Raw genomic sequence first — 26,440 nt, forward strand, 5'->3', positions numbered from 1 at the left:
GGTGTGTATTAGTTTGTACTCCATTGCTCTAAAGAAATACCTGAGACTGGGTAATATATAAACAAGAGGTTTAATTGACTCATTGTTCTGCAGACTGTACAGGAAGCTCATTGTTCTGCAGGCTGTACAGGAAGCGTGGCTGGGGGGAGGCCTCAGGGAACTTTTATTCATGGCAGAAGGCAAAGCCAGAGCAGGCACAGGCAGAGCAGAGGTCTTCACACGGCCAGAGCAGGAGGAAGAGAGAGTTGGGGGCGGTGGCACACATTTTTAAACAACCAGGTCTTGTGAGAACTGATCTTGAGAGCAGCACCAAAGGGAGAACTCCGCCCCCCAATCCAGTCACCTCCCACCAGACCCCACCTCCAGCATTGGGGATTACCATTCAACATGAGATTTGGGTGGGGACACAGACCCAAACCATAGCATGGTGTTGCAATGTTTTTTGTTGCTGTTCTTTTTTTTTTTTTTTTTTTTTTTTTTGAGACGGAGTCTCGCTGTGTCTCCCAGGCTGGAGTGCAGTGGCGTGATCTCGGCTCACTGCAAGCTCCGCCTCCCGGGTTCACGCCATTCTCCCGCCTCAGCCTCCCAAGTAGCTGAGACCACAGGCGCCCGCCACCACGCCCGGCTAGTTTTTTGTATTTTTAGTAGAGACGGGGTTTCACCATGTTAGCCAGGATAGTCTCGATCTCCTGACCTCGTGATCCACCCGCCTCGGCCTCCCAAAGTGCTGGGATTACAGGCTTGAGCCACCGCGCCTGGCGTTGCTGTTCTTTTTTGGGCAAAAAATTGCTCAAGGACTTTTTTAAAAAGAAGTGTATATGCTACATAATTACTTCACAAATGGTTTGAAGATCTAAGTAAGTCAGATATTTTGGCAGGTGTTAAAATTTAGTGTTTCAAGGTGAGAGAATGTTCTGTATGAGAAATGTTTAGTTAGTTGCAGATGATACAAAAGTTCCTAATGATTTTTTTTTTTAAACGACTCTGTAAGTTTTTGGAGGGAGCAAAATGGATTTCACAACAACCAACACGTCTCACCTCAGCATCTGCAAGCTTCCTCCAACAGTGGTTACCAATAATGTCTGTTTTATGGTTATTTAAAGCTTCATAAGTACTTGAAGCCATGTATTTTGCTTAAAAGTAGTTGATTGAGGCAACAGTGTTTCCAGGGATGTCATTAATTATCTCTTTTTCACCAACATTATTTGAATTACAGTTTTAAAAGACAGTTATTATCTCTAGGAAATAAATGTTCTTTTTGAATGATATCCTACCATCCCCCACCTCCTTTAAGGCAGTAATGCAATTAAATGCTTCTGAAAACAAGGCCATGTGATACTTAGTAATTGGTGATAGGACAGGATGCTTATGGTGGAATGAAGGAGCACTATTTAGGCATTATCATTGGAGTTGCTTTGAAATACTGAATTAACTAGTAATTCTGTTGCTAATGTTCTGTAGAGATGCATAAGCATCTCTATTTTTACTTACCTGTAAGAAGCAGGAAACAAATCATTGTTAGGTTGAGTATCAAATCCATAGGTTAATGTGGTCTTAATAGTTAACTGTTATTAAATGCAGTATAAATGAAAGAGTCTCTCTCTTTCTCTAAGTTGCCCTCTTCTTCTCTTCTATGTCTCTCATCTCTCCCCCTGTATTTAGTTGACATATTTACTTTGACATATTTAGTTGATCCGCCCACCTCGGCCTCCCAAAGTGCTGGGATTATAGGCGTCAGCCACCATGGTTTATTACGCCTAACGTTATGTTATTAAAAATTTGTCTTTGAAATGTCTAATCTGAGCTAGGGTTTTATGGCTGATTTTTGACATAGTGATACTGAGGAGAAACTCTTCCATTCAATCTGCAAAATTCTGAGATCATGTGAAATATTTGTGGCATAACATTAATATTAGTTTTGGGTCACAGTGGTAAAGATGCTTTAACTGTAAAATTAAAATGATCTGTTTCAGGTTTTTTATTCTTTTGCAGATCAGCAATTCATGCTAAAAAAGTGTCCTGCCCTACTTCAAGAAATGGTTAATGTAATCTGCCAACTGATAGTGATGGCCCGGAACCGTGAAGGTGAGGAGGAAATATAGTTAATTATGTTATACTTTTTATTGCAAGCATATGCAGATTATACTTCATACTTTAGGATTTATGGGTACTCAGTATAATTCTGTCTGCCAGTTCAGTGAACTTTTTCAGTTTTACTCATGGCTTTTCATATTTTTTTTCTATATTTTCTGTTATTTAAAGTCTATATCACAGCCCACTGTGGGGTTTTTGTTGTTGTTGTTGTTTGAGATGGAGTCTTGCTTTGTCACCCAGGCTGGAGTGCAGTGACAAAATCTTGGCTCAGTGCAACCTCTGCCTCCTGGTCTCAAGCGATTCTCCTGCTTCAGCCTCCTGAGTAGCTGGGATTATAGGCGTGTGCCACCACGCCTGGCTGATTTTTGTATTTTTAGTAGAGATGGGGTTTCATCATGTTGGTCAGGCTGGTATTGAGCTCCTGACCTTGACCCGCCTCAGCCTCCCAAAGTGCTGGAATTACAGGCATGATAATTTAATTGTTTTATTGTTCAATTGTTTGCAAAGATTTAAAATTTCCTTTTTCTTTGAATAATTTTTGAGTTAAGTCATTATTTTTTTCTAACAGTGAATTTGAAATAATTATTTAACTGATACAATAGTGATTCATATGTTATGTAATTTTTATTAATTAATTATAGACAGCATCTACCAGGGCTGGAGTCCAGTAGAGTAATCATAGCTCACTGCAGCCTCAAACTCCTGGGCTCAAGCAGTCCTTCTACCTTAGCTCTCTGAGTAGCTAGAACTACAGGCGCATACCACAGCACAGAGCTAACTTTACATTTTGTGTAGAGGTGGGATCTCACTTTGTTGCCCAACTGGTCTGGTTTCCAACTCCTGGCGTTAAGCAATCTTCCCACTTCAGCTTCCCAAAGCCCTGGCATTATAGTCATGAGCCACATGCCTACAGGCATCTAGCCATTTTTTTTTTTTTTTTTTTTGTATAGAAGGAAAAGAATGAGGAAATTTGTGGTCGGTAATGGAAAGGAATACCCTTAAAAAAGGATAGTGGTATGGTTTGTTGTTACGAGCGATGTTGGTTCTTGTCATGGTGTCATATGTTGGTGATACTGATAATGTCTGATAATTTACTATTATTTGAGGTGAAGCAAATAATTTTTCTTTTAAAAATCAATGGTTGTTGCTGGAAAATGTTCATTTGATCAAGTTTGTGTAATTTTAGCATCTTCTCTGGTAACTTTTAAAGGAAAATCTTCATTATGATCCTCAAATTTGAGATGTTAAGGATTTAGTGTGAATTGTGTTTTTTGTGATGAATTGTATACTCCTGAACATGTAAAAAGTCCAGCCCTGTTTCTTTTTTTCCTATTCTTTCTAAGAAAGGGAGTTTCGTGCTCCAACTTTGGCATCCCTAGAAAACTGCATGAAGCTTTCTCAGATGGCTGTTCAGGGACTTCAGCAATTTAAGTCTCCCCTTCTGCAGCTCCCTCATATTGAAGAGGACAATCTTAGACGGGTTTCTAATCATAAGAAGGTAATTCTTGGCTACTTTAAAGTCAGTTTTGAGCAGTTTGTCCTGTCACTTAAAGGTAACATGAATAAAAGTTTTCTGGAAATGCATTTTTTAGATTTAGAATGTCTTAAATATTCTAAAACTTTCAGGTGGTTCTGTTAACATTTTCATGACTAGGTAGCTGTTTTATAGTACTTTACTATTGTAAGTGGCTTTACTATTTTGGGGGTTGGTGCATTTAAACAGTCAACAGTTAGGTCCTTATATTATGTTACCAAAAATAAATGTACTGTCTACTTTCCAATCATTTTATTCTTGGCTTAAACGTTGGGCCATTGTTTACTGGTTAAGTATGAACAACAAAAACATTTAATAAATTAAATAAAGACCGTTCTTATTTAGAATGTGTAATCTATAGTACAAACATGATAATGAATCTTAAGGTATAACAAAAATTTGTATAAATGAGGAAATACAAGAAACTGAAGTTCAATTCTAGTAGGAGATTTTAAACATTATTTTGTATATAATAGATAAAACGAGCAGAGAATAGACATTGGATTTGATAGTATATTAATGTAGAATTAATAAATGCATGTTGGAAATTTATATCAGAGTTCTCTGTCCTTTCAAGTACTCATGTTCCCCTTATAAATTTGATTATATGCTAAGTCATAATTAAACACTTTAGAATCTAAAAGCAGAGATTTTACATGCCTCATGATCTAATCTGTGTCTTTGAAAGTGAAAAATAACTAGCACCAAAGACCTGGAAAATTAAAGAACATGCTCCTAAGTAACCATTTTGCCAAGATGGGTATTACTACAGTAACAGCTATATTTTAAGAATAACAAAAATGAGAATGTTGTGTAGTAAAACCTTGAAGGTGTGCCTTTATTGAGGTTTATTTTTACTTTTGTTAGGTAAAAGTAAAGGTTTATTAGTACAGGTTTGGTAATAGTAAACCTATTAATTGCAATTAAAGGTTTTTGTTATTAAAATTGAAAATTAACTGAGGACATCAGTTGACAAAGTTTTTGGTTGAGTCAAGATTCTTATTTTTTTCCCCTCCAACTTTATTTTTTCTAATTTAAAAAAATAAGCCTGTATTAACTTTATAATTTAAAAATTTTTAATTCATATTGTCTTGGAGAAAAAGGTCATGAAATGCCATGTGGTTATTTTGTGCTTTGAAATGCACATTAATCAACATTTTTCTAAAAGTTGCTGGATTTTGTTGTAGTTAAGGTGTAATTTTCTTTTTATGAAAAGCTTTGTGAGTTAGGGAATTATGTATTTTCTTTTTTTTTAAATTCAGTATAAAATTAAAACTATCCAGGATTTGGTGAGTTTAAAAGAATCAGATCGTCACACTCTACTGCACTTCCTTGAAGATGAAAAATATGAAGAGGTTATGGCTGTCCTTGGGAGTTTTCCATATGTGACCATGGATATAAAATCACAGGGTAAGTGGGAGGTTTCTCTGTTGAACATTGCTTCCCTTTTGATAGACTGGTTCTCATTTATTTGACTCAGGATTCTCAAAACACTGTACTTAATAAGAGAACTTGTTATTAGACTTTGCAGAACTGTAGTTTACCTGTCAGATTTTGTGTGTTGGAAAATGATTTATACCTAATAGTTTGAGAACACTGATGGAGTCCTACTTTTATTATCCTCATAATGGGATGAAGCCTGAGAACTCTGTTCTGTAGTTCAACTTTTAGCAATTTCTTAACTTTCCAAAGAATGGTGAAGACTTCCAGGCACGATAAAAGAATGAGATATTTGAAATATATTATTAGTATGAAAGAAATAGCTGCTTAGTTGTAAAATTAAATTTTTAAAACCCAACTTGTTTATGTTAATTAAATGTTGAAAATTACTGTGTTTTACGCCACATTTCATGTGTTTTTCTTACCCTACCTCTATATTTTCTTTGAGGGAAAAAAAATAAAGGTTGTTTTTCTACCTATATAATTGCCCTGTGTTTCTGTTTCAATATCTGAATGGTCTTAGAATACTGAGAGAATTAGAGACTATCTGCTCCATTCTTCCATTGTGGTGGTGGTCTGAGCTTTAACATTCGCTAAGTTACCATTATGAGAACATTCTTTTAGTTACCAAGAATACAGGGATGTATTAATAATGGTTTCTGTCTTTATTTTATTTAGTTATTTATAAATAATTTTTGAGATGGGGTCTCACTCTGTCGTCCAGGCTGGAGTGCAGTGGTGCGATTTTGGCTCACTGCATCCTCTGCCTCCCAGGCTCAAGCAGTCCTCCTACCTCAGCCTCCTGAGTAGCTGGGACTACAGGTGCACACTACCATACCTGGCTAATTTTATTTTTTGTGTTTTTAGTAGAGACAGGGTTTCACCATGTTGCGCAGGCTGGTCTCGAGCTTCTGGGCTCAACTGATCCACCTGCCTTGGCCTCCCACAGTGCTGTGATTATAGGTGGGAGCCACCGTGCCTGGTTTGTGTCTTTAAAGAGAGCTTATTGTCCAGTTGAAGCAATAGGATTTAAAACAAGGTAAGGGCTGGGCCCAGTGGTGTCATGCCTTTAATCCCAACACTTTGGGAGGCCAAGGCAGGGGGATCACTTGAGCCCAAGAGTTTGAGACATGCCTGGGCAACATAGGGAGACCCTGTTTTTATAAAATTTAAAACACACACACACAAACCAAGATAACATATGCTAAGTGTTAAAATGAATGACACAGACGTTGTACCATTTATTTATACAGCAAATATTGAATGCTGTGCATTCTTCTAGGTCCTGGGGAAGCCGTGGTAAGACAAAGCCTCTCCTTATTGAGCTTGTATTCTAATAGGAATTGAGGAAAGGTAAATGGCTCCCAAAGATTGGCATGTTTGGTAAAGGAAGGCAGTCAGTGCAGTTTGGTTTTAGTTTGACTGGAGTGTAGCATACGTGTTATGAAAACTTGGTTTGTTGGCTGGGCGCGGTGGCTCAAACCTGTAATCCCAGCACTTTGGGAGGCCGACACGGGCGGATCACGAGGTCAGGAGATCGAGACCATCCTGGCTAACACGGTGAAACCCCGTCTCTACTAAAAAATACAAAAAACCAGCCGGGCGAGCTGGCGGGTGCCTGTAGTCCCAGCTATAGGGAGGCTGGGGCAGGAGAATGGCGCAAACCCAGGAGGCGGAGCTTGCAGTGAGCTGAGATCCGGCCGCTGCACTCCAGCCTGGGCGACAGAGTGAGACTTTGTCTCAAAAAAAAAAAAAAAAGAAAACTTGGTTTGCTTTGGTGAGGAGTTGGGGTTGCCTTGTGGGGCCATGAGTTTTCAGACTTTAAAAATACTAATGTAAAAGCTGTATTTAGGACTGTGCTGATTTAATGAAACCGTCCAAATAAAAATTTTGGTACTTACAGAGATACTTTTTGATATTAAGAACTGTTAAAATACACCCTTTTCTTTCTTTATTTCTTTTTTTTTTTTTGAGACAGTCTCGCTCTGTTGCCCAGGCCGAAGTGCAGTGGCACTATCTTGGCTTACTGCAACCTCCACCTCTAGGTTCAAGTGATTCTCCTGCCTCAGCCTCCCGAGTAGCTGGGATTACAGGCATGTGCCACCATGCCCAGCTAATTTTTGTATTTTTAGTAGAGATGGAGTTTCACCATGTTGGCCAGGCTGGTCTCAAACTCCCAACCTCAGGTGATTCACCCACCTTAGCCTCCCAGAATGCTGGGATTGTGGGTGTGAGCCACCATGCCTGGCCAAAAGTACATACTTCTTAGAAAAATGAATATTAGAAGAGATTTTCTTATAGGAAGTAGAAATTTAAGAGTGTTTAGCCTCACCGACAAATATTACCATATGTTCCACTCCATAGCATCTTGTATAGACAGTTTATTTATATTTTTACAATGCTGCCTAATTATCTAATAATAGTGCTATAGTTGATGAAGGAGGAGTAGAAGAAGTATAGAAGCAGGAAAGGGGCATCTGCCTGATAGTAATACTGGAGATGGTGGATCTCCTTCCCTACCTTGCAAGAATCTGTAATAGAATCTATTGTTGTCCTTTTCTTCACTTTAAAGCACCAAACAGCAGGTCAGCATTCATGTGGTTATTTCACATGACATGCTTGTGCACATACAACTGTGCAAAATGAAAAATATAGATGAATATGTGGCCCAGATTTGATTTTTGATAATGGAGACTTCCAGGGTGAAGAAGGGATATTATACCCTTTGTTGATACCCAGCTGCTGCACCTTATAGCCAGTAATGGAGATAGCAATTGTAGATTATTGGAGGTCATTCTTTTCAACTGATGGTATGTTAGTAAATGCCAGACCAGTATGAAAAGCAAACGTAACAAACTTAAAATTGTAGGTAAAAATATATAAGAAGAACTATCTTACAGATAAAATCTGTAGAAAAAATAAATTAAGGATCACATTTGAATGGAAGGTATATTTGAGTTATTTTTATTTATTTTGTTTTATTAACTTCATAGTAGAGTTTTTGGGGATATGTGTGGGAAATGTGGTTTTAAAAATTAAATAATTGCAAAAACATGTATTTAGTACCATTTATTGAAAAAATACTTTTTCACAAGTGCTTTTTAGTGTAAAGAGGATATATTTGTTCCTGCCTTTAAAAAAATAAGTCTCTTTTGTGTGGTTAGGAATACTAGTTTTCATTATTTTATTCAGACAGACATTGATCATACAGGTAAAATCTTGTGAATGTAAGGTTTGCACAGTTTAATAGGGTGACAAAAGCCTATTTTTATGTCACTATGAGAGAACTGTGTTATGGTAAGTCTCACATTATACTGTGTTTTCAAAAACCTGGGCTTGAAGCTTAGCGTGCGAATGCAGGTGTTGTGTGGGTTTGGGTTTGGGTATTTTACTTAAATATTTCCGAACCTTGGTTTCTTTCTTTTTTTTTTTTTTTTTTTGAGCCGAGGTCTCACTCTGTTGCTCTGAAGTGCAGTGGCGCTATCTTGGCTCACTGCAACCTCTGCCTCCCAGGCTCAAGCTGTCCTCCACCTCAGCCTCCCGAGTAGCTGAGACTACAGGCTTGCACCATCACGCCTGGCTAACTTTTTTATTTTTTGTAGAGACAGGATTTTGTCATGTTGTCCCACTGATCTCGAATTCCTGAGCCCATGCCATCCGCCTACCTTGGCCTCCCAAAGTGATGGGATTACAGGCATGAGACACCACGCCTAGCTAAACTTTAGTTTCTAAAAGTTTCTAAGTAGTTTCTATACTTTGTAGGGCTATTTTAGAGATTAAATGAATTATTAAAAGCATCTACTGGAGAGCCTTATACAGAGTAGTCAATCAGTTTTTTTTTTTTTTTTAACAAATTTAAAATACAATATGCTTGAAATACTGAAGTGCCAAACTAATTTAGGTAAGCCAAGTTTTGCTGTTTGCATTGACATAGAACTTGATTTTTATTTTTTGCTGTTTTTTTTTTTCTTCCATCTTAACAGTGTTAGATGATGAAGATAGCAACAACATCACAGTAGGATCCTTAGTTACAGTATTGGTTAAGTTGACAAGGCAAACAATGGCTGTAAGTAGTCTATCTGTATTTTTATGCTTTAAGAGTTGTGTGTCAAGGCTTTTATATTTATTTCCGTCATTCTCAAAGTCAAAACTGTTGTAATACCAAGATCTAATTTTGCAAATTCTATTAACTCTTTTGAAATTTTCAATTAATTTTCATGAAACAGTTTTCACATACACTAATAAAACTTGGAAAATAGTCCTTTGTGTGATAGTTTAATTCTCTATAAAACATAATCATAGCAAAGTAATGTGGATATAGTTCTTAAGCTGTGAAGTGCTATACAGAAGTTGTTACTGATGAGAATTTCATCACATTTCTTTTTAGTGAGTTCTATAGAGAATTGACTCTTTTATTTATTTTTTTATTTTTTATTTTTTTTTGAGATGGAGTCTCGCTCTGTCGCCCAGGCTGGAGTGCAGTGGCCGGATCTCAGCTCACTGCAAGTTCTGCATCCCGGGTTTATGCCATTCTCCTGCTTCAGCCTCCCCAGTAGCTGGGACTACAGGTGCCCGCCACCTCGCCCGGCTAGTTTTTTTTGTATTTTTTTTTTTTAGTACAGACGGGGTTTCACCGTGTTAGCCAGGATGGTCTCCATCTCCTGACCTCGTGATCCGCCCATTTCAGCTTCCCAAAGTGCTGGGATTACAGGCTTGAGCCAACGCGCCCGGCCGACTCTTATTTTTCATTTCAAAATTTAAGAATTACAATAAAAATAACATTTTTTTTTCCTGATAATGTGAAACATTTATGTTGTCTGGAAAAAATTTAGGCAATGCAGAAAAGTATAGGAAGAAATTAAAATTACCCGAAATCTCACCACTTCGAGATGATTCATTTTGAGGCTTATCACTGTAATGTAGCCTAATGCATGTATACCTGTAGAGCTAAATGATGTTTTTGTCATGGATCCCTTCTCTCTCCCATTTATTTCCTTCCTTCCTTCCTTCCTTCCTTCCTTCCTTCCTTCCTTCCTTCCTTCCTTCCTTCCGTCCTTCCGTCCGTCCGTCCGTCCCTCCCTCCCGCCCTCCCTCCCTCACCTTTTTTTTTTTTTTTTTTAAAATGGAGTTTCATTCTTGTTGCCCAGGCTGGAGTGCAGTGGCATGATCTTGGCTCACTGCAACCTACATCTCTTGAGTTCAATTGATTCTCCTGCCTCAGCCTCCTGAGTAGCTGGGATTACAGGCACGCACCACCACACCTGGTTAATTTTTGTGTTTTTAGTAGAGATGGGGTTTCACCATGTTGACCAGGCTGGTCTTGAACTCCTGAACTCAGGTGATACACCTGCCTCAGCCCCCCAAAGTTCTGGGATTACAGGAGCTACCGTGCCCAGCCCATCTCTCATTTTCTTTAGGAAAACCCCTTGTCAGCCTCAAGTGACCAGAATGCATAATCTTGTTGTTTTGTATCTTCTCCTATCTTTCTCCATGCTCATATTTACCATCTGGATCTTTATAGTGCATACGTACATATAGGCACTTAAATGTGGATTGATACTTGTCTCATGCTTTTTTGTTAAATCTGGTGCAATCATTTTGCATATATTTCCTTCATCTTCTTTTTTGAGATGGAGTCTAGCTCTCACCCAGGCTGGAATGCAGTGGTGCAATCTCGGCTCATTGCAACCTCTGCCTCCCAGGTTCAAGTGATTCTTCTGCCTCAGCCTCTCCCTAGTAGCTGGAATTACAGGCACATGCCACCACACCTGGCTAATTTTTGTATTTTTAGTAGAGATGGCGTTTCACCATGTTGGTCAGGCTGGTCCTGAAATCCTGACCTCAAGTGATCCACCCACCTTGGCCTCCCAACATGCTGGGGTTGCAGGCGTGAGCAACTGCACCTGGCCTATTTTATTTTTTGTTGAGACACGGTCTCACTGTGTTACCCAGTCTTGAGTGCAGTGGTGCAATCTTGGCTCACTGCAACGTCCGCCTCCTAGGCTCAAATGATTCTCCCACCTCAACCTCCTGAGTAGCTGGGACCACAGGTGTGCACCACCATGCCCAGCTAATTTTTTTGTATTTTTAGTAGAAATGGGGTTTCTCCATGTTGCCCAGGCTGGTCTCGAACTCCTGTCCTCAAGTGATATGTTTGCCTCAGCCTCCGAAAGTGCTGGGATTTAGGCATGAGCCACCATGCCTGGCCTAATATATATATGTATTTTTAAATAGAGATGTGGATCTCTGTAGGTTGCCTAGCTGGTCTCAAACTCCTGGGCTCAAAGGATCCTCCTGCCTTGGCCTCCCAACGTGCTGGGATTACAGGCATGAGCCAGCATGCTTGGCTCTCAGTTTCTTTTATTTATATTTTCTCCTGAGTCAACTGGTAGAGACTGAAGTATTTTTACTCAATTTATTCAACTAGTGGTAGATTTTAGCCTTTTGCCCTGAGGTTTTTGAGCATCTGCAAGAAATATATGCCACATTTATATCCCATGCCTAAAATTGCTGGTAGGAAAAACATATATATTTTTTTCTTATAGAGATGGGGGTCTCACTGTGTTGGCCAGGTTGGTCTTGAGCTCCTGACCTCAAGTGATCCTACCATTTCAGCCTCCCAAAGTGCTGGGATTACAGGTGTAAGCCACCAAGCCCGGCTTGAAAATCATATTTTGTAGTAGGATATATTGAATCCAAGATGTTGGTTTTATTATAGCAAGTGATAAGGAAGCATTTGTCGTGGACTCTGGGTGAGAGAGGTGCCTCCTGGGAGAAGAGGAACCGAAACCAATGCTAAAATTGGGTTTAGAATCCGAATCTAGACTACCCATATCCTTTGGACTTCCCATCCTGAAAAATGAGCAAAACTTTGTTCTTGAACTATTAACGTTTCTGGAGTGATTGGTAGAAAAAAGAATAGAACTGCCCTGGAGTAAAGAAAAGAATTGTTTTTATCTTCCCATTCTTGTATGAACTGTCCCTTGGAGTAATCAAGTAGCAGAACCCAGCTAATAAGTGAAAGGAGGAAGTTATGATAGAATTAGACTAGGGAGTGGCAACCTTTTTCTTTAAAGGTCCAGATAGTAAGTATCTTAGGTTTTATAAGTGATACAGTGTTTGTAGCAACTACTGAACTTACAAATGGGTGTGGTCATGTTCCAGTAAAGCTTTGTTTTAAAAAGCAGGTGGCAGGGCAGGCACAGTGGCACAGCTACTTGGGAGGCTGAGGTGGGAGGATTCTTTAGCTCAGGAGTTCGAGACCAGCAGCATAACAAGACCACTGTCTTTAAAAAAAAAAAAAAAAAAAAAAAAAATGGGCAAGTGGTATGGACTGTTCAGAGTTGACTTCTGAATTAGGCTCTCTTTATTGTATAGAGCCTAACAATTATAACTGCTTTTACTTGTTAGCTTTAATAATTCTAGGGAGTTCATTAAACACAGTCTGTATGTCATCTAGTATAGATGCTTACTGGGATTTAAATCCTAAATTTATCGGTTCTGTACTGATTCTAAATGGATTGTATGGTTGGTGGATATAGCTTTAGGATATGTAGATTTTCTTGGTGATTTTTTAAAATAGATGTGGGGTCTCACTATGTTGCCCATGTTAGTCTCAAACTTCTGGGCTCAAGCAATCCTCTTGCCTCAGCCTCCCAAAGTGCTGAGATTATAGTCATGAGCCACCGTGCCCCACCTGTGATGATTCAGTTCTTAGTCTCAGGTCTCAGGTCCATTAAGTAGTATCACTGACTATAGTGAATAAACTAATACTAGTCTCAAGGGTTTTTTTTTTGTTGTTGTTGTTGTTATTTTGCACATCACACTGACTTATTGTCAAGGTTTTAATGCAGAAAATAGTATACTCATAACATTAAAATACTCATGTTTGCTTGCTATTAGAATAAAATGAAATTTTAAATATTTTTACTGTATGTATCCTTACTCCATTTGTAAACTTGAGTAGACTGTACTTTCAAAACTTGTTCAAGACAGATGTGAGATACAAGGTATCTACTTGCATATGCACGCAGTCATCAGCTAGTAATTGCTAAATGTCTCCTCCTTCTTCCTCAATTGTAGCCAGTTAAAAATACTTTAAAAATACAGTTTGAAAGATTGCTTTGTCTGAAAGATAAATATAGGTTGACAGATTTTGTATTTCTCTTTTTGCTACCCCTTAGGAAGTATTTGAAAAGGAGCAGTCCATCTGTGCTGCAGAGGAACAGCCAGCAGAAGATGGGGTAAAAACTTGGGTTTCCGAACCTATCTTTCCTAGTGAAAGAAATATTTTATTTACTTCTCCAGTTGACTTATATTGCTCTGGGAGAGTAACTCAGTTTAACAACATTTCCACCTAAAAATTACTGTAACCTTCAATTGAATATCTATTGCTATAACTTACAAGTATGACATGTTATGATTTACAGCAGGGGGAAACTAACAAGAACAGGACAAAAGGAGGATGGCAACAGAAGAGTAAAGGACCCAAGAAAACTGCTAAATCAAAAAAAAAGAAACCTTTAAAAAAAAAACCTACACCTGTGCTGTTACCACAGTCAAAGCAACAGAAACAAAAGCAGGCAAATGGAGTTGTTGGGAATGTAAGTTTATTATTATCGTTATTATCATTGAGCTAAAATATACAAACACTAAAATGATCAAATCTATGTGTACAGCTTCAAAAGTTTTACATATTTATGCACCCGTGATACCCTAGAAAGCTCCTTTGTGCCCTTCTCAATGAGCCCTCCACCCATCTCCCCATCCCTCTACCTCCCACTATTCTGTCTGTAATTGCCATAGATTAGTTTTGACTATTCTTAAAGGTCATATAAGTGTCATATTTTATGTATGACTCCTTTCATTCAGCGTTATGTTCATGATAATCCCTCTGTATTTGTAGCAGTAGTTAATTCTGTGTTTGTGTGTGTGTATATGTGTATAGTATTTCATTGTATGAATATACCACATTTATCTGTTTTGTGGTTGTTGGACATTTGGGTTGTCTGTAGTTCTTAATCTAATATGAATAAAGGGTGCTATGCTTATTCTTATACATGGCATTTTGTGGACAGTCATTTTCCACCTAGCAGTGGAATTGCTGGATTATAAAGTAGGTGCATGCTTAACTCATTAAAAGAGCCTATTTGCCAAAGTTGTACCATTTTATGCTCCTTCCTATAACATTCGTGAGTCTTTTGTTCTACATATTCACCAATACTTGGTTTTACCAGTCTTTTAGCCATTTGGTAGATCTGTAGCGATATCTCTTCATGTGATTTTTGTTTGCATTTACCTGATGGCTAATGATGTTGAACACCTTTTCATGTGCTTGCTGGCCATTTGGATAACTTCTTTTTCTATTAGGTTGTTTGTCTTGTTACTGAATTTGTAGGAATTCTGTATATATTCTGGGTAAGAGTCCTTACATTTTTACTCTCTTATTGGTAGCTTCTAATGGTTCTTATTTTAATGAGGTCAATTTCATTAGTCTCTTTTTTTCATCAGTGAGGTCATTTTTCATCAATGGCTAATGCTTCTGTGTCTTAAAAATTAAGACATCCTGACTGCTCCAAAGTCAGGGAGGTATTTTTCTGTTTTCTTCTGGAAACATTACCTTAGTTGATAAAACTATCTTGAATTAACTTTTCTTGAATGGTGCAAGGTAGGGGGTATGAACCACTTACACCATCACCATTCATTGAAAAGGTCATTCTTTCCTCAGTAAATTGTAATGGCACTTCGTTGTAAAACAGATGACACTGAGCCCAACAAGGCTGCTGCGGCCTGTCTCCTCTCTGGGCAGGGCATCTCTGAAAAAAAGGCAGCAACCCCAGTCAGGGAATTATAGATAAAACCCCACCTCCCTGGGACAGAGCACCTCGGGGAAGGGGCAGTTGTGGGTGCAGCTTCAGCAGACTTAAACATCCCTACCTGGCAGCTCTGAAGAGAGCAGCGGATCGACCAGCACAGCATTCAAGTTCTGATAAGGGACAGACTGCCTCCTCAAGTGGGTCCCTGACCCCCATGTACCCTGACTGGGAGACATCTCCTACAACAGACACCTCATACAGGAGAGCTCTGGCTGGCATCTGGCGGGTGCCCCTCTGGGACAAAGCTTCCAGAGGAAGGAAGAGGCAGCAATCTTTGCTGGTCTGCAGCCTCCACCGGTGATATCCAGGCAGACGGGGTCTGGAGCAGACCTCCAGCAAACTCCAGCAGACCTGCAGCAAAGGGGCCTGACTGTTAGAAGGAAAACTAACAAATAGAAAGGAATAGCATCAACATCAACAAAAAGGATGTCTACTCAAGAGACTCCATCCGAAGGTCACTGACTTCAAAGACCAAAGGTAGATAAATCCATGCAGATGGGGAGAAATCAGCCCCAAAAGGCTGAAAATTCCAAAAACCAGAATGCCTCTTCTCTAAAGGATCACAACTCCTTGCCAGCAAGGGAACAGAACTGGATGGAGAATGAGTATGATGAACTGACAGAAGTAGGTTTCAGAAGGTGGGTAATAACAAACTCCTTCTAGCTAAAGGAGCATGTTCTAACCCAATGCAAGGAAGCTAAGAACCTTGAAAAAAGGTTAGACGAATTGCTAACTAGAATAACCAGTTTAGAGAAGAACACAAATTACATGATGGAGCTGAAAAACACAGCACGAGTGCTTCGTGAAACATTCACAAGTCCCGGTAGCCAGATTGATCAAGCAGAAGAAAGGATATCAGATTGAAGATCAACTCGATGAAATAAAGCGAGAAAACAAGATTAGAGAAGAAAGAGTGAAACGAACAAAGCCTGCAAGAAGTATGGGACTCTGAAAAGACCAAATCTGTGTTTGATTGGTGTACCTGAAAGTGACGGGGAGAATGAAACCAAGTTGGAAGATACTCTTCAGGACATTATCCAGGAGAACTTCCCCAACCTAGCGAGGCAGGCCAACATTCAAATTCAGGAAATACAGAGAACACCACGAAGATACTCCTTGAGAAGAGCAACCCTAAGACACATAATCATCAGATTCACCAAGGTTAAAATGAAGGAAAAAATATTAAGAGGAGCCAGAGAGAAAGATCGAGTTACCCACAAAGGGAAGCCCATTAGACTAACAGCAGATCTCTCGGCAGAAACCCTACAAGCCGGAAGAGAGAGTTGGGCCCGATATTCAACATTCTTAAAGAAAAGAATTTTCAACCCAGAATTTCATATCTAGCCAAACTAAGCTTCATAAGCGATGGAGAAATAAAATCCTTTACAGACAAGGAAATGCGGAGAGATTTTGTCACCACCGGACCTGCCCTACAAGAGCTCCTGAAGGAAGCACTAAACGTGGAAAGTAACTACTGGTACCAGCCACTGCAAAAACATACCAAATTGTAAAGCCCAAATCGACAGAATACACATTCTCCTCAGCACCACATCGCACTTATTCCAAAATTGACTGCATAATCGGAAGTAAAACATTCCTCAGCAAATGCAGAAGAATGGAAATCATGACAAACAGTCTCTTAGACCACAGCGCAATCAAATTAGAACTCAGGATTAAGAAACTCACTCAGAACTGCACAACTACATGGAAACTGAACAACTTGCTCCTGAATGACTACTGGGTAAATAATGAAATGAAGGCAGAAATAAAGATGTTCTTTGAAACCAATGAGAACAAAGACACAACGTATTAGAATCTCTGGGACACATTTGAAGCAGTGTGTAGAGGGAAATTTATAGCACTAAATGCCCACAAGAGAAAGCAGGAAATATCTAAAATTGACATCCTAACATCACAAGAACTAGAGAAGCAAGAGCAAACAAATTCAAAAGCTAGCAGAAGACAAGAAATAACTAAGAGCAGAACTGTAGGAGATAGAAACACAAAAAACTCATCAAAAAAATCAATGAATCTGGGAGCTAGTTTTTTGAAAAGATCAACAAAATAGATAGACCATTAGCCAGACTAATAAAGAAGAAAAGAGAGAAGAATAAAAAAGATGCAATAAAAAAATGATAAAGGGGATATCACCACTGATCCCACAGAAATACAAACTACCATCAGAGAATACTATAAATGCCTCTACACAAATAAACAAGAAAATCTAGAAGAAATGGATAAATTCCTGAACACATACACCCTCCCAAGACTAAACCAGGAGGAAGTCAAATTCCTGACTAGATCAATAATAATCTCTGAAATTGAGGCAGCAATTAATAGCCTACCAACCAAAAAAAGTCCAGGACCATAGTTTCACGGCCGAATTCTACCAGAGGTACAAAGAGGAGCTGATACCATTCCTTCTGAAACTATTCCAAACAATAGAAAAAGAGGGAATCCTCCCTAACTCATTTTATGAGGCCAGCATCATCCTGATACCAAAACCTGGCAGAGACACAACAAAAAAAGAAAATTTCAGGCCAATATCCCTGATGAACATTGATGTGAAAATCCTCAATAAAATACTGGCAAACCGAATCCAGCAGCACATCAGAAAGCTTATCCACCACCATCTGTCGGCTTCATCCCTGGGATGCAAGGCTGGTTCAACATACGCAAATCAATAAATGTAATCCATCAAATAAACAGAACCAATGACAAAAACCACATGATTATCTCAATAGATGCAGAAAAGGTCTTCGACAAAATTCAACAGCCCTTCATGCTAAAAACTCTCAATAAACTAGGCCTTGATGGAACGTATCTCAAAATAAGAGCTATTTGTGACAAACCCACAGCCAGTATCATACTGAATGGGCAAAAACTGGAAGCCTTGTCTTTGAAAACCAGCACAAGACAAGGATGCCTTCTCTCACCACTCCTATTCAACATAGTATTGGAAGTTCTGGCCAGGGCAGTCAGGCAAGAGAAAGAAAGAGTATTCAATCAGGAAAAGAGGAAGTCAAATGGTCTTAATTTGCAGATGAGATGATTGTATATTTAGAAAACCCCATCGTCTCAGCCCAAAATCTCCTTAAGCTGATAAGCAACTTCAGCTAAGTCTCAGGATACAAAATCAATGTGCAAAAATCACAAGCATTCCTATACACCAATAACATACAAACGGAGAGCCAAGCCATCAGTGAATTCCCATTCACAATTGCCATAAAGAGAATAAAATACCTAGGAATACAACTTACAAGGACCTCTTCAAGGAGAACTACAAACCACTGCTCAAGGAAATAAGAGAGGACACAAACAAATGGAAAACATTCCATGCTCATGGATAGGAAAAATCATGGATAGGAAAAATCAATATTGTCAAAATGGCCACACTCCCCAAAGTAATTTATAGATTCAATGCTATCCCGATCAAGCTACCATTGACTTTCTTCACAGAATTGGAAAAAACTAAATTTCATGTGGAACCAAAGAAGAGCCCGCATAGCCAAGACAATCTTAAGCAAAAAGAACAAAGCTGGAGGCATCACACTACCTGACTTCAAACTGTACCACAAGGCTACAGTAACCAAAACAGCATGGTACTTATACCAAAACAGATATATAAACTAATAGAACAGAACAGAGGCCTCAGAAATAATGCCACACATCTACAACCATCTGATCTTTGACAAACCTGTTAAAAACAAGCAATGGGGAAAGCATTCCCTATTTAATAAATGGTATTGGGAAAACTGGCTAGCCATATGCAGAAAGCAGGAACTGGATCCTTCCATACACCTTATACAAAAATTAACTCAACATGGATTAAAGACTTAAGACTTAAAACCATAAAAACCCTAGAAGAAAACCTAGGCAATACCACTCAGGACATGGGCATGGGCAAAGACTTCTTGACTAAAACACCAAAAGCAATGGCAACAAAAGCCAAAATAGACAAACGGAATCTGATTGAACTAAAGAGCTTCTGCACAGCAAAAAACAAAAAACAAAAAAAACCAAAAAACAACCTATCATCAGAGTGAACAGGCAACCCACAGAATGGGAGAAAGTTTTTACAATCTATCCATCTGACACAGGGCCAATAGCCATAATCTACAAAGAGCGTAAACAGATTTACAAGAAAAAAACAACTCCATCAGAAAGTGGGCAAAGGATATGAACAGACACTTCTCAAAAGAAGACATTTATGCAGCCAACAAAAATATGAAGAGAAGCTCATCATCACTGGTCATTAGAGAAATGCAAATCGAAACCACAGTGAGATACCATTTCACGCCAGTGAGAATGACAATCAGTAAAAAGGAAACAACAGATGCTGGAGAGGATGTGGAGAAATAGAAACGTTTTTACACTGTTGGTGGGAGTGTAAATTAGTTCAACCATTGTGGAAGACAGTGTGGCGATTCCTCAAGGATCTAGAACTAGCAATATTTACCCAGCAATCCCATTACTGGGTATATACCCAAAGGATTATAAGTCATTCTACTATAAAGACACATACACACGTATGTTTATTGTGGCACTGTTTACAGCAGCAAAGACTTGGAACCAACCCAAATGCCCATCAATGATAGACTAGAAAATGTGGCACATATACACCATGGAATAGTATGCAGCCATAAAAAAGGATGAGTTCATGTCCTTTGCAGGGACATGGATGGTGTTGGAAACCATCATTCTCAGCAAACTAACACAAGAACAGAAATCCACACACTGGCATGTTCTCACTCGTAAGTGTGAGTTGAACAATGAGAACACATGGACACGGAGGGGAACATCACACACTGGGGCCTGTCAGGTGGTGGTGGGCTAGGGGAGGGATTGCATTAATAGAAATACCTAATGTAGATGATGGGTTGATGGGTACAGCAAACCACCATGGCATGTGTGTACCTATGTAACAAACCTGCACATTCTGCACATGTACCCTGGAACTTTAAGTATAATTAAAAAAAACAACAGGTGATACTGTATATGATGTGTAGGTCTGTTTATGGACTGTCCGTTCATTCTATTGATTATTTGACTATTCTTATGCCAGTGCCATACAGTTTTAATTGTTGTAGCTTTATGTTAAGTCTCAAAATATGTAGTGTAAGTGCTCCAACTCTGTTTTACTGATCAAAATTTTCCTGATCAAAATTTTCGTGTTTTAATTCCTTTACATTTCCTGCCAGTTTTTAGAATAAGCTTAACAATTTCCCCCCAAAAAAGCTGCTGAAATTTACATTGATATTGCACTGAATCCATGGTTCAATATGGGGAGAATTGACATGTTAATAATACTGAGTCTTGTTATTCATGATTGTGGTTTATCTTCATTAATTTGGATCTTCCCTAATTTTTCTCAGCAGTGTTTTGTAATTTCCAGTGGCAGAGGTATGGCACATCTTTCGTTAGATTTACCCCTATGTATTTGATCCTTTCTGATATCACCGTAAATGTCATTAAAATTTTTATTTGGTGTTTGTTGCTGGTGTATAGAAATAGTTGCTTCTAAATATTGACCTTGTATCAAAGAGTCTTAATGAATTGGCAATAATTCTAACCATTTGTAGATATTTTAATAAAGATTTTCTACATATACAATGTTGCCATCTGTGAATAAAGACAGTTTTACTTTTTTCTTTTTAATCTTTATACCCTTTCTTCCTTTCTGTCTCACTGTGCTGACTAGAACTTTCAGTGTAATATTTATTCAGAGTTATGATAGTAGAAACCTTATCTTATTGTTGGTCTTAGGAAGAAAGCAAACATTATTTTACCACTAAATGTGATGTTAGGTGTAAGTTTTTTGTAACTATTCTTTGTCAGGTTAAGGAAGTGTTTCCTTTTATTTCCAGTTTGCTGAGAATTTTTATCACTAGCAAATAGTGAATGTTATTAAAGGTTTTGTTTTTTTTTGTTTGTTTGTTTGTTTTTTTTACTTTTTTTCCTTTCTGTTGAATTAGATTGATGGATTTAAAAAATTTGAAACCATCCCTGCATTCCTGGAACAAATATCATTTGGCCATAACTTAGTATCCTTTTTTATATTTATCTGGATTTGACGGTATTTTCTTTGTATTCTCACATCTAATTTTAAGAGCAAATATTGATTTGTCATTCTCTTTTTTTGTAATATCCTTGTCAGGTTTTGTATCAGATTTATGCTGGCGTTATTAATCAAGCTAGGAAGTATTCCCTTTTTTGCTCAGAAGAGTATGTGTAAGCTTCAATTTGTTTTTTTAGTCTGTGGAAGAATTCTCCAGGGAAACCATCTGGGCCTGGAGTTTTCAAAGGGAGTTTATTTGTGGAGTTTCTTTCTTTAATATATATTCTGCGTTTTTCTTATTGATTTTAGCAAATTGTGTTTTTCAAGGAATTTGTCTATTTCCTCTTATTAAATTTGTTGGCATAACATTATTCATAATTTTCTTTTAATGTCTGTTGGATATAGTTACGCCTCTTTTGTTCATCATATTGGTAATTTTTATTGTTTCTTTTTTTTTTCTTAAGATCATTCTTGCCTAGGGGTTTAATCAATTTTATTAACCTTTTCAAAGAACCAACTTTTAGTTTTAAGTTTCTTTTTCTATACCTCTCTCTGCTTTTTTTTGTTTGTTTTTTGAGACAGAGTCATACTCTGTTACTCAGGCAGTGGCTCACTGCAACCTCCACCTACCAAGTTCAAGTGATTCTCCTGCCTCAGCCTCCCAAGTAGCTGAGATTACAGGCATGTGCTACCACGCCCAGCTAGTTTTTTTTTTTTGTTTTTTGTTTGTTTTTTTGTTTGTATTTTTAGTAGAGATGGGGTTTCACCATGTTGGTCAGGCTGGTCTCAAACTCCTGGCCTTAAATTATCCACCTGCCTCAGCCTCCCAAAGTGCTGGGATTACAGGCATGAGCCACCGTGTCCTGCCTATTTCTGCTTTCTTTGCATTTAATTTGCTGTTCTCTTTGATTCTTGAAGTGAGCTAGTATTTTGCTAGAGATACTGCCTTGCCTTACTGCATCATGCCCTGTTAAAGAAAGTGATTCTATACTTCCAAAGAAGCACTTTTCCTTCCTTCCTTCCTTCCTTCCTTCCTTCCTTCCTTCCTTCCTTCCTTCCTTCCTTCCTTCCTTCCTTCCTTCCTCCCTCCCTCCCTCCCTCCCTCCCTCCCTCCCTCCCTCCTTCCCTCCCTCCCTTTCTCCCTCCCTTTCTCCCTCCCTTTCTCCCTTTCTCCCTTCCTCCCTTCCTTTTTTGAGATAGGGTCTTGCTCTGCCACCCACACTGAAGTGCTGTGGCATGGTCATGGCTTACTGCAGCCTTAAACTCCTGGGCTCAAGTGATTCTCCCACCTCAACCTCCCAACTAGCTGGGACTACAGATGTGTACCATCATGCCTAGTGATATATATATATATCACTATATATATATATATATTTTTAAAAGGGATCGGGTCTTGCTATGTTGCCCAGGCTGGTTTGAACTCCTGGCCTCAAGCCATCCTCCTGCTTCTGCCTTCCAAAGTGCTAGGATTATATGCATGAGTCACTGTGGCTAGCCCCAACATTATACTTTTCTATAAACTACCTGTTTCCTTAAATAAAATATAATTGATGTTTTTGAAAGCAGAACCATCTTAGCCTTTGTGTTACTGGGCTTTACAAATAGAAATACTTTCATTTGACAAATTATGAAGAATGAATAAAATAACTAACAATAGACAGACTAGCCAGGTACTAAACTCTTCAGTGTGACTCCCACATCTTTATAAGTAGGAATGTTTATAATTTTAAAAAATTATATATGAATAGTGAAATTGTCATCGAGTCAGTTTAGTTATGTTGACAATAAGTTAACTTCAGGGATTCAGATTAATATGTGCTCATTGAGATACGCAAAATCTTTGTGTTTGCTTTTTCCTTTTAGGAAGCTGCAGTAAAGGAAGATGAAGAAGAAGTTTCAGATAAGGGCAGTGATTCTGAAGAAGAAGAAACCAATAGAGATTCCCAAAGTGAAAAAGATGATGGTAGTGACAGAGATTCTGATAGAGAGCAAGATGAAAAACAAAACAAAGATGATGAAGCAGTAAGCCTTATAGGTTTAAATAATTGGAATTATACCTCTGATGATAGCTTTGGGTTTTGTTGTTGTTGTTCATTTGTTTGCTTGCTCGCTTGCTTTAAATATTACCTGTATATTTTATAATTTTATTACTTTGAAAAACGTTTTTAAGGAATGGTAGTCAAGGTTATAAAGAAAAATGATTTCTAACAAGGATTGGAAATCCTCATTTTCTTAAATATTAAATTGTTAGGTGGAGTAGGACCTGGTTTTGAGGTTAGGTCAGTTGATCTCATAAGGGGATTTTCAGTGTTGGGGTTATCTCTGGAAATACGAGTAAGGAAAGGTGTTTGTGAAATGCATAGTGCTTACTTGGAAGGCTGTGTCATGAGCTCCAGGTCATGTTTACTGTAGAGAAACAGTACTGTGGACCCTGATGTCAAGAGGTTGGTTAAGGGAAAAGCTAACTTTTATAGAATACCACCTTGTTTCGTGGGTGTATATAAGATATATTAAGGACAGGGGAAGTCTTTAGAGAATTTATTAATATGGTATGAAAGTACAGAGTATAGAAGAAAAATCTCATGGCATTAAGTTGCACATGATTTATGGGAGAATTATAGAGAAGAATGTGGTTAGAGTCTCACTGCAAATAAACTGGCCATTTCCTCTAGGTTTTGTTAGCGTTGTTCTTTTTGAGTGGCCATTGATCTAAAAGTAACACTGTAGTTCAGGAGATAAAAAGGGATTGCCTGAATAGCCTCAGAGGCAATCGAGAGGCCAAAAAAGGAGGAAGGAGGTAAAGGGCAAAGGATAAAAGTATAAGGGAGTAATAACACACTTGGCCTTGGGAATGGTAGAAAACAAAGACGACTACTGTTAGCATTTGCAGGGCCTTGGCTTTTTTTGTACTTGGAGAATTAAATTGATTGCCAGGAAACTAAAATCTGTCAAATACCTTATATCCCTGGCCTGACTTTGAGAATTGACATATTCCTCAGTATATTAGGGTTAGTAGCAGTGACTCTTAGGGTGTTGACAGACTGATTTCTTCATACGACCAAAAATACATTCATTAAATCAACAAATCATTATTTATTATCTGTCACATCCCAAGGCTATCTGAGATTAAAGAATTACAAAGCCAAATGTGAAACAGCTGCAGCTCTTGAATGATACGTAGGCTAATGGAGCAGGCAGATTTGTAAATAAATATTATAGTACATACGAAATTATACACATCTTATGCAAGGTACGTAAGGAGGGAGTGATCAGTTCAGTCCTGAGATAGAAGGGAATTTATGGGAGGCTTTACTCAGGAGTTCATACTTTGGGCTTTAGCTGGTCCTAAATAATAATGAGTAGTCAGAGAAAGGGAGAAACCAAAGTCTAAACAGGGTTTAGGAAGAGTAAAATAGTTTGGTAAGTTCAGAGAAGTATAGGTAGTTTGAAATGACTAGAATAAAAAGCACAAGGAGGGAGGCAGTGACAGGAGACCGAAGAGAGGTAGGCTAGGGTCAGATAATTAACGGCTATGTAGTTGGTACTACAGTGGTTAGATTTAATATATTTAAAAAGGCATTGTAAGGATGAGCAGGGAGATGATCAGATTTGTGGAACTGAACTTGTTCTAATCCTAAGTAGTTAATTAGCATTGTCAGGAATAATACCTGGAAACTCCTCAAAGTGATAAAACACATACTAGATTTTAAATATTTTAATTTTTTTGTTTACTAGGAGTGGCAAGAATTACAACAAAGCATACAGCGAAAAGAGAGAGCTCTACTGGAAACCAAATCAAAGATAACACATCCTGTGTATAGCCTTTACTTTCCTGAGGTGAGTTATATACAGGCTAGTGTGTTCCTTATTCCATTCACTTTCTCCTCTGGGATTTGTCAGTTGACTTTTAGCCCTCTGTCGTGTGTATTAGTTCATATGTGCTAAATGTGGTCTGTCCTGAAAGGCCATATTTTTAAAGGGAATATTACAATAGGTATTATACTTAGGGAACGTGTTGCTTAAAAAAGAGATGGTTAGCTTCTTAAGTATTTCTGTGGTTTTCTTCGCTGCTATCTTTTCTGTGCCCTAATTACTGAGCGTTGTGCATAATGGTGATTTCTTATTAGCAGATTAGGCAGTCTTCATCAGAAAAATGCGTACTTTGCCTTTGAATACTTAACTATTGTGAATCTCTCACCTCTGCCAAGTTTTAAATAGGATAAAAAAATACTTAAATTTTCCCTCTGAGAATCCTGCTGGCCACATGGAACCATTAGAATTGCTCTGACCCTGGTTATTGTTGTTCCAGTCCATGGAAATGTGTGAGCCCATGGCTGTGGGACCAACTGTGTTCTTGGTCTAATAAATAAAGTTCCATAAGAGCTTGATCATGACTGAGCCCCGGGCTCAGGACAGGTCATTACAATGCTATTTGTTGCCTTGTCCTTGTTTACTTTGTAATTGCAGCCTGCTCAACTTTAGATCTCCTTGATAGCCTGTGTTGTTCATCTTTCAAATTACCTTGGGATTCCATTGACATTTTGTATTAGAGTATAATTCTGTCTGGAGCAGAGGTCAAGAACTGGTTCCCCCAGTTCGGGAAACTGTTCCACAGACTACCTTACAGCTTTGCCACAGAACCTTCTGCTCACCACTTGTGTTTGGCAGGTGATTTCATGTATAAATCTACTTTCTGCTTGAGAATGTCAATCTAGAGTTTCTGGGGACTGCTTAAGGCAAATTCCTAAATAATTTGGCTCTCTTAGTAATAAATGAGTGGCTCTGCACAGACTGTTGTTTTGACTTGGAGAGAAGTCTGCCCAGGATTCCATCTTAATGCACACGCTGATCTTCTGGCATGTCCTGAGCTTTAGTCCATCTGTTAGGAGCATTTTGCCCATTGCAGAGGTAGCCTGCCAACACCAGGCATCCTGAAATGAAGCAAGTGAATTCCATTCATTGATTGTTGTAAAAAGTGCCGTGGGGTGCTCAAAGCTGCCTAGTGTGTACCCATATAACAGACAGTTTCATTTTAGACCATGCTTAGTTAATAAGAGAAACATTCATTCACTCCCTCAGAACATTTGTTAGTGGCCAAATGCCACTAATGCACATTAGTGGCTCATGCCTGTGGTCCTAGGCTACTTGGGAAGCTGAGGTTGGAGGATCACTTGAGCCTAGGAGATTGAGGCTGCAGTGAGCTATGATTGTGCTACTGAATTCCAACTTGGATGACAGAGCGAGACCCTGTCTCAAAAAAAATAATCATTTTTATCAGCAAAATGCCTTTTTCAAATTTAATCTGCATCTGCGTGGTAAACATTTAAGATCATTGTTTATCAGATAAAATTTATTTAGGGCCGGGCTCAGTGGCTCACGCCTGTAATCCCAGCACTTTGTGGGGCTGAGGTGGGTGGGTGGATCACCTGAGGCCAGGAG

The 26,440-nt window shown here is 38.6% G+C and overlaps 1 protein-coding gene across 1 annotated transcript in view; it reads left to right on the plus strand.

The window, feature by feature from the left end:
• The window catches only part of SEC63 (SEC63 homolog, protein translocation regulator), an 89,491-nt gene that overhangs the window by 51,141 nt on the left and 11,910 nt on the right, over window positions 1-26,440 (plus strand). The window contains exons 11-18 of the mRNA XM_005552219.5: window positions 1,993-2,085; window positions 3,438-3,592; window positions 4,891-5,038; window positions 9,052-9,134; window positions 13,252-13,311; window positions 13,498-13,671; window positions 22,865-23,023; window positions 24,737-24,838. Of these exons, the coding sequence (XP_005552276.1) occupies window positions 1,993-2,085; window positions 3,438-3,592; window positions 4,891-5,038; window positions 9,052-9,134; window positions 13,252-13,311; window positions 13,498-13,671; window positions 22,865-23,023; window positions 24,737-24,838 (974 nt within the window). The remainder of the gene's footprint in view (window positions 1-1,992; window positions 2,086-3,437; window positions 3,593-4,890; window positions 5,039-9,051; window positions 9,135-13,251; window positions 13,312-13,497; window positions 13,672-22,864; window positions 23,024-24,736; window positions 24,839-26,440) is intronic.

Source organism: Macaca fascicularis, chromosome 4, assembly GCF_037993035.2.
Source record: "Macaca fascicularis isolate 582-1 chromosome 4, T2T-MFA8v1.1".
NCBI classification, from domain to species: domain Eukaryota; kingdom Metazoa; phylum Chordata; class Mammalia; order Primates; family Cercopithecidae; genus Macaca; species Macaca fascicularis.